Consider the following 14,666-nt stretch of genomic DNA (forward strand, 5'->3'; position numbering starts at 1 on the left):
TAAAATGGTGTCTCATGGGGAAATGCCAGACCGAATGTTTGCCATTACCCCGCAGTGTTCGAGATTGCCCTATGGTGTGAAATAAATCACCAAAAATCTCTTTAAAAGAGTGAAAAGTAAGTAAAAGTTAATGAAATTGTTTTGGGAAATAGAAGATATTTTGGTAATAAGAGTTTTTAGCTTTATTAATTAGAATAGTTTGCAACATATATTAGTTTAGGCCATTAGTAGCCTACTTCATTATCCTGCAATCAGTAACCCTATTTTAGATATCTGATTCTTCATCATATGCTGCATTTTTTCTGTTTGTGTGATTCACAGAGTGTTTTACAAATTTATTTAGACTAGTAGCGTCCATTAACAGTTAGCCAGTTTTGTTAAGCCTATTAACCGCATTTGAACATTGGACTAATAAAGAATACTGTCTTTGGGAGCAAAATATTAATGCATCTATCTGTTTATTATACAATTCCAAATAATGTTTTCATTTTAAATAGTATTTTACTTACTGCAACGTAATTTCTGAATTTGCTTTGTATGAGTACATTTTGTTTATCCTATTACCTATTAGCTTTCATTTATAATAGTTTCAAAGATGATGAGGTCTGGTCATGTTGCTCCTTAACTTGAGTTATGTTTGTAATTGTAATTCCTATTAAAGATTTAAACACTAAATTACGGTATATTTTTAATGTATTTTAATGCATTTCGCTTCTTTCGTAAAAGAAAGTTTAAAGTAAACAGTATGTTCGGAACATAGGAACATTTTAAAAATATCTCAGTAATTTGTTGAAAAATGTTACTTTCGACTTTCCTCTGCAGTTCCGTAAACAGGAAAAACTCCAAGCTTTCTATACACAAGAAATCTTAATTTTCTCTCTAAAAACAAAGAGAGTTATTTGTAATCAAAGCTTAAGTGTTCGTGAATACCCCGGTCTCCCATATATATACGTGCAGTTAAATCTAAATGATTAGTCTTCTTGTAAACCCGATGTTTTCCTTTAGGTGTCTATTGGCTCTCAAGAACACAATCTACTACTGACTACAAACCAAATAATTGAAAACAGACCGTAGAAATGATGACAGAGATCATATTCTCTTCGACACTTTGTTCTATCTGTAAAGAAAGTGGCTCAATCGACTCTCCAAATCCAAGATTCGAGCTTACTTTTCAAAAACTAGATTACTATCCAAAATACGGGGTTTTACTCTTTTCTGCCCTCCTAATTTTTTTCATATTTGTTTCATAGTATTGGCCGTGAAATATATATTTGTTTTGCTGTGCGCGCTTATTTTACATTGAAGTTGGGGGGAAAAGATAGTGTTCGGTTTAAAATGTTAAAATACGGAAAACGAATTGGATTCGAATAGCAGTTGGCTACAATAACTTTTTTTTTTTGGTTGGCGAGAGTGCGACACAAAACTTACAAATTGCAATGTAATTTTAAATTTGTTTCGCACTTTGTACACTGGATAAAGCGGCAAACTATGGTTTAACCCCTCTCTTGATCATATCCTGGATCCGCCACTATATATATCCACCGCTGCAGAGGAGAAACATTACACATGTGAAAATCCCGCGTGTGAACCATCAGATTGTGAACTAGTTTGTGGTGAACCTATGATCTAATATTAATTTTGTAGTTTTATAAATCTCTGGGTCACACAAGCTAATGGTAGCTGGTTCAGTATTACAGTATTATTGTTGACTTTTACTATAAATAAACTAAACTAATTGTAGCTCTTTCAATGTAACCTACCTACAGTATTGATTTTTATTTCTAAACTCCACTATTTTTTTTTTAAAAAAAAGTTTTATTAAGACAATGTTGCGTAAACTAATTAAATACCAGATTGACCAAAACCTTTTTATTTAATTTTACCTATATTTACCTAACCTAATTTAAATTTCCGCAACATAACTTGCCTTATCCCTATTGCCTGTGCAAAACTTGCTATTTTCAAAGGATTTTTTTCTTAGTATATGCTCATTAAATTTTAAAATGAAATTCTAAAACAATTTGTAGGACTCAAGAGAAGTAACACGCAAATTTCCGTGTAGTGAGATTAGAAAATAAAATAACAAGGAGGTTTTTTTATATATTTTTTTACGTTTTCTGAAAAATTTACTAAAATGGATAAGGCGAGTTATGAAGTCACTATTTATATATGGGACGACTTTACATGAAGGTATAGAAGATGAGATATGTGTGGGCGCAGGGACTTGTAATTTATGCAACATAATTCTTTGGTACGGTCTTTAAGACCGTGACTCGACTTATGAAGGGCTATATTAAAAAAACAAAGCTGAAATTTTGTATAATTAAAATATTGACCGGAAGCGTTGTTTGAGATACTGCGCAATACCATAAGATAAACAATCTTATGTTGTCAACACAACATAAAGGTAAATTTTTTGAATGTCAATATATGAAATTATATAATTATTTCAAATCGCAGATACGCACGGAAGCAAACGGATATAAAATGTGCGACTGATATATCTATCTATCTATCTATCTATCTATCTATCTATCTATCTATCTATCTATCTATCTATCTATCTATCTATCTATCTATCTATATATATATATATATATATATATATATATATATATATATATATATAGATAGATAGATAGATAGATAGATAGATAGATAGATATAGATATATAGATATATAAAGGGTGTTTCAAAACAACACCGACAACGTTTGGGAGGTGATTCCAGACACCTAGATAAGACAAAAAGTATAGACCAACCCAGGTGCACAAATGCTTTCTTTCGGAGTTATAAGCTGCTGAAAACAGGAAAAATGAACTTTAAAGATCCATAGCTCCAAACATATGGGACCAACCGTAGTCGGGTCAAGACCACTTAGGAACTAATATGTGCGCTATCCAAAAATACATGTTTCAGAATGATAAGAAAATCACGCAACAATTTTTATAGAGGGAGTTTCACTGCGGGCATATAATTTGTAGTCACCAACTACCTCTATAGAAATTGTTGCGGAAGTACCTCTCATATTATTGGAGGTATGGACCTTTAAATTTATTTTTTTCATGTTTTCGGCAGCCTATAACTCCGAAAGGAAGCATTTGTGTGCCCAGGTTGATCTATACTTTTTGCCTTACCTCCCAAACGTTGTTTTGAAACTATATATATATATATATATATATATATATATATATATATATATATATATATATATATATATATATATATATATATATATATATATATATATATACTTAGCATTGCTATGTTTCAATAGATAAACTATTTATTTTAGTTGTTAAGCAAATAACAGTCTACAATATGATCATGCATGCAATGAATGACAGTATTGGGTTCGTCTTTCAAAACAGGAAATAATTTCAAAATCATCGGTCTGCATTATTACAGCATTCCAGATTGCTTTTCGTACTTCATTTGTTTAAACACTAGCGCTGTACTGCTGTTTTGATCAATTCCAATTTCGAAATTCATTTGTTTTTGGAGCGTATAGGGGAAGATATGTATATCAATGTGAACGTATTTTAAACAAAATAACGTTCTAGCATAGATTAATATCATTGTTTCAGTCATGGCAGAGAATAAAGAAGAAGTATTGGCTGATTTTCAGGTAATATTTGTGGATTTGGAAGTGTAAACGAAAATAAGTACTGGGAATGTCTTGTGTCCTTTATGCTTTGGCACAATAGTTGTCATTTCATCGTAGAACCTGGTACATAATGCAATTCATTATTTTATGAGTCATTGCGCATGGAAATTGCTGGACTTCAATATTTATTCATCTTTATACATAATTTTAAAATTCGTACTCCAGCTGTTAAAAGTCCGAAGTATGGCCGTAGTATCAAATTTGTGAAACTATAATTCCAAGGTCATCTTTGTGTTCAGTATTATAGAATGTATACAGCAATAAAGCGGAATATAATTCATGAAAGTAATTAGGAACAAATATAGATAACAAAAGAACAAATAGTTTCGCTGCAGTCTCAGTTTATGGGATCAGAGATGAATTAATAACTGTTGAATGAATTAATACATGTTTCATCACTGTCGACTTCTAGTACCTTATAAATTGTTTCTTGTGGGAAGAGTTACATTTCTGGGTGTAGAAGTACTTCAAGGGGCTTAACTGCTACGGGTATAAATATAGCAGACGGAGAGATACATCATGAAAAAGACAGTGAAAAAAAAAATCTAGGTAGCCATTAAAAGCAAGAGTTGTAGCTAATCCCATTTATGGCACGAGAAAGCTGGTGGACTCGCGCGGGGATTGTTCCGTAGAGGGAAGACTCATAAGCGAGGATGATATGTGCATAAACTAGGATACTGAGAAGAGAACTGTGTTCCTCATTGCTAGGTTCGGCATATATTCCGAAGTTGGGCGTCCGCTTTCATCAAGTTTTTTCACTGTTATCTCCTTTCCACACTTTCTTCAATTTGTTATTACGTTCATTAATCCGTGCTCTTCACAAACTTTTAAAAGATTTTGTTCGTTATCAATGTATTCCTTCACAAATCTTAAAACTGCTAGTTCATTGCCCCTGTACATTCGCCATGTTGATAACATAAATGCTCGTTTCTTTCCCACAATGCAACTGTTCGGTTACCTTGCGCCAAGTAGTCCCATGTTTATATGTTAGCCCCTGCGCTCGCCATATAGTCCCATGTTTATAACTGCTTACATATAACAAATAAACAGATTTTTCGAGACTCTTATATATTATCAAGCACACAAACGATCAAATTATCCATATATTTCCTGTAAATTTTAAAAATTTCGCTGGAAACGGACGCCCAACTTTGGAATTTAATCCCTAGGTTCCATATTTTTCGGACAGTGTGAGGAAAGTGATAGAAGTATTCGAGATTTAAGCATTAGACAAACGAGAAAGCAATGAAGGTCATTGCTGTACGGTGATTTTTTTTTTTTTTAATGAAGTTTAGTGTTATATGAAGTTGCGTAGTGAGACCATATTAGGTAAACTGACATCAGGGTATAATGAATCAGTGTTTCAAACCTACTGTCTCATTAATCTAGGAGGTATGTGATGCAGCAGGAGCAAGGTGCCGATTGATTCTAGCAAACACTCGATTGTGCTCTACAAAATTTCACTCCTTTGGGGCTCGGTGCTATTCTGTTTTAGAGAGTCATAATTTTATAAAATCTACGGAAGAAATATGTGAATTGACTTCACAATAGGACTGTATAAGTAATCAAAATATATCAGGAGGTAAGCTCTTATATGTATAATAAGTAGAAAACACGACATGTAAAATATGTTCTTTAGCATGTATTACTCCATAAGGAAGACGTGATGAAGGGAAATGCTATGTAAAAACTGTCTACAAAATGATCATACAAGTTCCACGAAGTTGAGCCATACGCCAGGCATGTGTATACCATATTAATTTGCTTTTCCATTATCATTTATGCAAATACCAATCGTCACTGACACGCCTGGTCCACTACGGACACACTCCCGCGCTACTACGCGAGCCCTCTGCTGCACACCTGCCTTGACTCGGTTGCATAGCATTAGTGCTTTTTGTGGACACTTAGCACAAGTTGTTTTGTATTTTAAAGTTGGTTCTTGTTTGATAAAATAAGGCAACAAGTTTATAATTGCTTTCGTTATTTCTGAATGTGAGAGAGTTCACAACACTAAGCGCTTCCAAAAGTACTACTTTTGTGCAGTAGTACAGTATGGATGAATACGTAGTTAGTGAAGAATATGCATAGATAGGAGGAAATTAACTAATATATGGAAAATAAAATTACATTTGAAGTCTTAGAGAAATAAAACAGGAATAATTGTGATTATGTGTATTTACATAATCGTAAGTAATTAGGAAAATTAAGTTTTTGTGTACCTCCGATCAGTAAAAGCTTCTTTATGAGCCTTCATCGGCTTTCGTATGGACTGTTATGTGGTTAATGGCATAAAGTTTAGATTTAGTGTTTTTTTAATCCTTCCCCAGCAATTGTTAACCGTAGACAGTTTACGTAGCATCTGTAAGACCATAACAAAGATTTAGACAAACGGCGCATACACTCGTGTGTTTTCATTTTTCTCTGTTGTTGCTGATGGAAGACGCTCATTTTATATCTCTCCGTTTAACTACAGAGCTTTTTTCGGGGTCAGAGAATGAAGTGCTTGTACAGGCAATTATCAGAAGACGTGCAGAGAATGTTGTTTTATATATATTGTTGCTATAAATAGATTTTAAAAATAAATGGTATAAATGTAACAAATGTGAAAACAATAGTTAATTTCGGATGGCATTTAGTATCTTCCTCAAATCCAACGACGACTTCGGAGCCGGTACTGTAACTTATACTGAGCTGTTGTAAACGGCCTCATTTATGCGTGTACCCACCGTCGTCGACGCGCGTGCTCCTTATGGGCACACTCCCTCGTTACTGCTCAGACCTCCCTTGCTGCGCTTCTGCCCTGACTCTGCTTGGTAGCATTCGTGTTTTTTTTTTTTTTTTTTTTTTTTTTTTGGTGACCAGTTAGCACAAGTTGTTTGGTGCTTAATGCATTTGGTTTCTATGCCATACGTTCATACTATACTCATCACCTGTTGCACACAACGAACCGTAATCATTACCTAGTGAGGCAGAGTCACAATCAAGTGATTTGGGGGAGAAACCTAAATAATACCCGTAAGATCAATTCAGACTTATTGAAAATTATAGAAATAAGTAAAGGTCTCCGAGACCCCGCATATACAGTCTGTCACAAAAAGATAGCACCACTGTGAAAAATATTTATATTGTTAATTCCACACACTTTCTGATATTTCGAGGTTCTAGGTAATAATGACATTCTTCAACGTCTTATAATGTACTTGAAGCGCTTACGTTTACAACGTAAACAAAAGAAACATTCAATAATACGTAATTTTTATTAAAATTTCACTTTACACTGCTCCAGAAAAGCAAACAAAACAAGCATTTTAAATCTCAACCACACTCATATTGAGTACAGAGACACCAAACAGAGAGCATCTGAACTACTGCAACGGAAAATATCGCTCTGACCTTCCCAAACTTAAAGGTTTTTGGAAACGCCAAGTAGATACCAGTATGTCACGGAATGGCTTATTTAAATAGTAAATATAATCAAACTCTTGCAGTTACTCTGATTGGTGCTGTTTTTTTGTGACAGACTGTACTGTGAAGATTCTTTGGCCCCACGTATACTCTCTAAGTTAATTTGAATATCGCATGCTGAAATGTAGTATCGGTATCCATAGTATTCACTAAAGGCTAATATTCTTCAATAACATTCCGATATACCTATATTTCAATATTCGCGGTAGTGCGACGTCAAGGAATACGAAGTAATCAAATAGGTCATAAACAATTAACTATGGAAGAGGAGACTAGTAGCGTGGTCTTGTAATGCAGCTCCTTTGGAGATAGTGTTGTGGGAAACTCATACTCTTTTTCTGGATGAAACTGTTTTTGTTTCATCAACCTAGGGTTCATCAGCTCTGAGTAATATAAGTCAGCGCAAATTTCTACAAACGCAAGAGTCAACAAATATTGTCAAACAGAAGTGGCTATCATCTGAGTTTTGAAAATGATGAAAAATTAAAATTATTATTTTTGGACTTAGCAATTATGTAGGAATCTACTAACTTACTATAAAATGGTCAAACAACCTTCATTGGATCATTTCATGTCTATTAACTCTATAATAAACTCACGAGCATATTCCGCGTGTAGTAGAATAAAGCTGAATATTATAACTGCATTACTTCAGCGTATGAAATAGTCGTTGTTAAGCATATTTGTAATCAACATTTTCCATCAACCTTTCTCCTAATTGCCATGTGTTATGAGATTCTTTTAGCATTGCTTGCGACATAACTTTGGAATTGAGAGTGTGTAGTTGCAATAACGATGCAACAAAAAGTTAGAAAAGGCCTAATTGATGCTAAACAATAACTACAGGTCTCCCAGCTGTCCTATTTTCCTATATTTTGGGAATTTGTGTATATTTGTCCTATATTTTTCAGTGATTCAGTTATTAAAAATACAAGCCACGGGCAGTTCTAGTGATGATTTAAACTGCTACATATTAGCAATATGCTTAAATGTGTCTTAGTATTTTTTTTTTTTCTGAGGGAGTCACTAATCCTCACTATTTTTTTAAATTTGTTTTTTTCCTATCCTCCCATATGCACTTTTTCTCACTATGTGCTAATTCTTCCCCATTGAAGCTTTGTTGAGGAACCTTACCATGATCCAGTTTCGTATAAGGCAATGTTAAAAGTGTTAAATGTCATGGTAATCCTATAAATAAGAGTTAATTATTTTTTTCTTCTGAGGTAGTGCGAATATGTTCGGAATTCTAACAATATTGTAGTGCATTTTATAGTGTTTTTACTATTTTCAATAAGAAATAGTTGCTCATTGGGGTGAAGGATTGCTTTATCTTACAATATATATATATATATATATATATATATATATATATATATTGTGCTTCAGAGTATAATATTCTAATGTATAAACCAAACTGCCCTATATTTTTTCAATGTGATGCTGGAAGGCCTGTAGCTATGCACTTTCGATATGAATGTCCGATAAATTGTAGGCTGACTATAAAATCCATGCTTAGTGCCAAAATGAAAATGTTGACTAAAAAGCCCAGATTTTACTTCAGAACTGGTATTACATGGAGCCATGGGCATTCTTTTGGCGATTATTTGAGCTACTTCCACAGTGAATACTAGATAGCCCGATTTTAATTGAGCAGTGTTCGGCACATGGCCCACATTTTGGCATTAAATCGAACTTTTTCATTTTTGGCCCTTAGCACGGATTTCATTTTCAGTCTACAATTGTTCAACACACAACTTTTTACCATTTCAATTACCTTACATTTTTCATGAGAGCACAAAATCCCAGTCATCTCTTAGCACATTTTTTTAATACCTGGTTTGATGTTTTTTCATTATACACTTGCCTTAATTTTGTCCCCACGCTGGTCTGGTGGCTAGCACCCGCACTTTTGGTGCACATAATCCCGGGTACGAATTCCAGTGGAACAGCGTTAACACATTACGATGGTTCGGATTTCACGGTAAGCTGGAAATCCATATCTCGTATACTTTCAGTACTGTCAAAAGACACTCACTAAATTCAACAAACAAAACCTATAATTACTTATTGAGCGTGCGGAAAACATTATAGTAATAATTAAAACTAACCTGAATAATATTCCTTTCATGTATTCTTTTACCCTATATATATCAACCTAATGTGACTAAATAAATTTGGCAACGTTGTACATACAGGGCTTTGAACATCGTGTTGAAAGACATATGCAACGTAGAAGATTACAGGATAAGATTCCTAAAAAATACAAGATACAGGTTTGATTTAGATGTTCACTAACCAAATTATGGTGCACTAATCAAATTATACTATATAGAAAAAAATCCATATATACATACTACTGTTATTACGAAAGCTATGAGAAGACCTGCACAGAAAGAAATGTTGAAGTCTAAGCACTGACGAAAGGTGCCCGCGGGAAGCGCTTGAAATATAACGTAGTCCTGAATATATATATATATATATATATATATATAGTTTTAATTACTAAACAAAACTTACGGTAATTTTATCATTTTTAAAATTTATAATGTGGGGAAAATATCCATGGTGCTCTTTAAAAATCAGACGATCAACTTTAAACATATACAAGCCAATAAATTTTCATGGCCAAACATGATAATGAAGGAACTTACAAGTTTCACTTACGACTCTATAAACTGAGCTATCATATTGAAACCCATAATTAACTGGGTTATCAGGCTAATGTCATCACCAGGACTGTTGGTTTCAGCACAAAGGTGTTGTGGAAATAGTACAGAGCATCGAAGACAATAGTAATTTCTGCATGGGATGGGAAGCATATTTATTTTTCTCTAACTACAATGAAGTATCTGAAATATATATGTAATAGGTTGTAAAATATGTGAGAACGATTAGTTATATTTCCAACTATGTCTTTATTTTTCCTCTGTTCATACAATAAGTAATTATATATCATATTAATGCTTTTCATTTTGCGCTGTTTAAAATAGAGTACGGCTATGCGTATGAACAAAACAAACTCAAGTGCCAGAAAATTAGAGATATTAGTACAGGGAACTTCATTAGTCGTATCTGTTACCATATCATCTCAGCGTTTTTTAGTTGCTGAGCGGCGATAGTGTAACGATGAACTGTGCGAAGGATTTATCGTTATTTGACCATTGAAGGATAGTTGGGTGCGACACACTTATTGCCACAGTGACCACTGCTTTGCAATTTTCTCGCTGTTGGAAGATAGTAGTAAGAATACGTAAATTCAAGATAGACAACATTAAACGTGCACAGTGTGAATACTCACTGAGGGTGCTATAGCATGATCGCCAGCAACTAACCTAGATGGTAACCACGCGACTCAACGAAGGAAGAATCGACGAATTATCAGGTACTTCCTTGATGCTTTCAGTCGCCAAGTTGAAACTCTATAGAATGTGTACGGAACGTTGTGTAAACGCCACGAATGTCATGCAGAACTATTTCCGAAGCCTGCGAGACATTAGTGGAGTAGCCTCCGTTTTCCGGACTCGCGGATCTTTAATTTTTTGGCGTTTTGGGGTTCTGCATCACAGGTGAGTTTTGTTACTGTTAACATTTAGTTTGGTTATGGACTGAACCTGTTAAGTTGCTTCGGCCTACCTAAGTTCCTATTCCAGAATCTTTAAGATGTGATACAATTGCTTTTAAAGAGTCTTGATGAGGAGTTTAACACAGAGACCTCAGCTTAACATGGAATCCGGACTATATGGGCTACCAGCGACGCGTAAGTGAACCATATTATCGGCAAAGGAACTTCTGAAAGCCTTGAGCTCGAGATATCTGAAATAGACTGAAAATTGGTTTAGGAATCCCGCGTATACAGGAACTACTTATGCTATCATTCCATAGATATTCACTTGCACTTTGGTACAAGACTTCTATGATAGTATCAAGAAATTGAGATCCTTGGCAGTAAGAGTTAAGCCTAATTAAAGTGGTGGCGTTTCACATTATTATAAAAGTTGGAGTATTAGCGTTGTGGGAGAGAAATTTTTCATTGCTTCCTAGTTGCAATTGAGAATGAATAAATTTATTGTATTTAAGTATGATGTTTGTGATATATATACATATATTCATGTCCTTTCTTTCGTAGGCCTGTACAGGAATAGAAGATGTGGGAGAGGCAATTTATCACTTAGAAGAAACTAACTGGAATTTGCTGGTAAGTAATTTCCAACATTTATAGTCATATTCAAGGAAACGTGGTCCTCCCATATCTCTCTCTCTCTCTCTCTCTCTCTCTCTCTCTCTCTCTGAAGAATCCGATATTATTGAGTGGAATTTTAATTAAACGAATCGTTGACTCATCGGGATTCTTATTTCAAGTCAAATAATTAAAATATGCTATGCTACATATGTTGTAGGCAGAAGGTTTCGAAAAGTGAAATGGTTGGCTAATAGAAAGAGTTTTACACGTTATTTGTTAGTGCTATAGGTAATTATATATTATAGTATTTCCAAAAGGATTCGAATCTACTGTATATGAGAATTGGAGTCAAAGACTAATATATTTCAGTTGAGTAACTTTAAACTGAAGCCGAATTATCTATATATATATAAATGAAAATGAAATTGACTATGTTTGTAACTTCATAACTCTTCAACAACCCGACCCATCTCAATCAAATTTTCAGCATAGATGAAGTTTGGGCCTAGGATGTTTTTTATCATTTCACTTTGACGGTACAACATAGGGGAGGATATATATATATATATATATATATATATATATATATATATATATATATATATATATATATATCTTAGTAACTCTTGAACCACGACACCGATCTCGATCAAATTTGCCACATATTCGGACCTGGGATGGTTTCTACCATTTCACTTTGACGGGGAGATATATAAAAATAATAAACATGAAAGTGACTACGTTTGTGACTTAATAACTCTTGAACCACACGACCGATCTGGATCAAATTTTCAACATACATGAGGTTCGAGCCAGGGATGGTTTTTATCATTTCACTTTGACGACGATGCAACTTAGTAAAGGGGGAGGGGAGATATTTAAAAATGATCGAAAAGGACCGATATTAGTGTCGAATCCATAGTTTTAGGAGTAGCCGAGATGAACAGTGAAGCTTCTGATGCTGTTTAAATCCAAATTCAGATCCACAACTTAGGGGGAGATAAATAAAAATTATCGAAAATCACCGACATTAGTGTTGAATCAATAGTTTTCGGGGCCACTGAGACAAGTAGTGACACTTCCTATGCCATTTAAATCAAAATTCAGCGCTTTATGTGCAAAATGAAGCGTATTGTCCCCGTGCGAAGAACTGGTATTCTGCTAGTTTATTTTTAATAATTAAGTGAAAAGTTCTCGACTTTTGATAATATTCTGTGAAATTTCTACTAATGCAATTATTTCCAGAATAGATGCAGTTTTATTTATTGAAAGAAACTATAGGGCACAGATTCAGAACAAAAATAGTTACCTTGTCTCTCGATCTTTTTCTTTCAATCCAGTATTTCCTTCCTTTTCAGGAGCGTCGTCAGCACCATTTTGGTTGGATTACGGAATCTTTTTTTTTTTTTTTTTTTCATATCTCTTACTGTATGGAAATGTAAAGGAAAGGTGATCTATCAGTGGGAAGTGCAGGCTGTAATAGAACTACATAGTAACTGTCTGGTGAACGTTCCAACAAACGGTTGGTGTTAACCTACGATCTTTGATTTTGATATTCTTTTCAAAATTCTCTTCCCCAACTGTCGAAAGTACTAATAAACAATATTGACAAAATTTAAATATTGTATTCGTGCACTGTATTAGAAACGCAACATTTAAAAAGTACACAAGGTGTATTCAGGGAAACCTTCCTTGACGGATTCTTCTCAATAACGAACATTTTCATAATATGGACAGCTTTTTCTCCCGTCAGAAATGTATTATTTCGGGATAGAACCCTCCCTTTCTATGGCACGAACAGCCTTTTTTTTTTTTTTTTTTTCACGTTTTAGTAACCGCTTATAACGAACAGGAATTGTTCTCAGTTCATGTGTGTTTAATACATAAAATATTTTCTGCAAATTGAAAATAAACCGATAATACAGTACGTAGACAGAAAACTTTTTCCCCAGAAATTATCTTTGTCGTATGAATCACGGCATAGGACAGTTACAAGTTGACTTGTTCTTCCACAGTAAATTTATTTCTGCTGGAAATCTTAAAAGATCTTTAATATATAAAAAATAGTTGTGGAGAAGCAGTCGAATTTCCATGAATTCTATTTAGAACTTCTCCCCTTTCTTGAAAAATCACTCCTCTTTCCCTTGGGCTTATCTTCCCCCCAACTTCAAACATGAAGGGACAAATATGTTTTACAATAAAATTTCAACAAGAAATTTCCTCTCTCAGATTCACAGTAAACAGAACGTTGAGTACTGTAATATGTGAAGGCTTATATGCTTGTAGGCTGAACTGACCAGTGAATGAGCATTTAAGATAACCTTTCTATTAAAAAAAAAAAAAGTAAATATAAATCAAGGATTGCTTATGTTATTAGTTTCGTTGAAATCTTTCCTTTAGGGAAAAAAAAAGACCAGTAAAAACATAATTATTTTGCTTTAAAACAGCTCTTACTAATTTGAACATTTAAGAAATAAAGTACCACATTATATTTTGTTCTCTGAAAATAAGCACTATCACAAATAACATTATTACAGTGAAACTTCTGGGTAATGAACAATGATGGGACGTGATTAGTTGTCTGTAAATGAGGGGTGTCGGTTATTCAGAGGTTACACAAAGGTAAATCTCATAGCGTACGTGCGCGGCAATTGTATAAAGCATATCCTAATTTGAACTTTATATTAGTTATAAATATAAACACAGGCTAATATCGAAATATAGTACTCAGTGTATAAATATGAAAAATTACAGTACGTTACATTACGCGTATTATAGTTTTCTTATATGCCAGTCATTTCAACGTCCTACTTGTCTGCTGGGATCATCTAGGGCCACGGTACGTTATCGTGTAATCGAGTTACTTCATTTTAGATATTTAATCTGCTTCGCTCCTAACTAAAGCACTGAACTCCCATATCCGTCGAATCTCTGAAATTCACTACTCATTTTTTTTTTTTTTAAATAAATAAATAAATCAAACGTTAATTAGTGAATTTCAGTGATTGTATAGATGTGGAAGTTCTTTTAGCAGGAGTCAAATTTATAAATCTTTGGAAAAAATATTGGAAAAAAAGATGATTAAATATGTAAAATGAAGTTACTTGATTAGATACTTTAAGGCACTGTGGGCCTGGAAAAAGGGTTAGCAAATAAGAAAGACATCAAAATGATCAGAATAAATAAAACTCCAATATGCATAAGGTAAAGAACTATAATTTTTCGTATTTATACATTGAATACTATATTTCGATATTAGCCTATGTTTATATTTATAACTGATATATAGTACAAATTAGGATATATTCTACACAATTGCCGCATATTCTGTGAGACCTACCTTTGTGTAAC

General features: G+C 33.7%; 1 protein-coding gene across 1 annotated transcript in view; it reads left to right on the forward strand.

The window, feature by feature from the left end:
• Positions 1–3,471: 3,471 nt before the first annotated feature.
• The window catches only part of LOC145676511 (FAS-associated factor 1-like), a gene marked incomplete at its 3' end in the record, with an annotated part of 36,315 nt that continues 25,120 nt past the window's right edge, over positions 3,472–14,666 (forward strand). Inside the window, 2 exon segments of the mRNA XM_081747331.1 lie at positions 3,472–3,628; positions 11,262–11,330. Coding sequence (XP_081603457.1) covers positions 3,590–3,628; positions 11,262–11,330 — 108 coding nt within the window.

This window comes from Thermobia domestica, unplaced genomic scaffold (assembly GCF_964235325.1).
Source record: "Thermobia domestica unplaced genomic scaffold, izTheDome1.hap1.1 HAP1_SCAFFOLD_186, whole genome shotgun sequence".
In the NCBI taxonomy this organism is placed as follows: Eukaryota; Metazoa; Arthropoda; class Insecta; order Zygentoma; family Lepismatidae; genus Thermobia; species Thermobia domestica.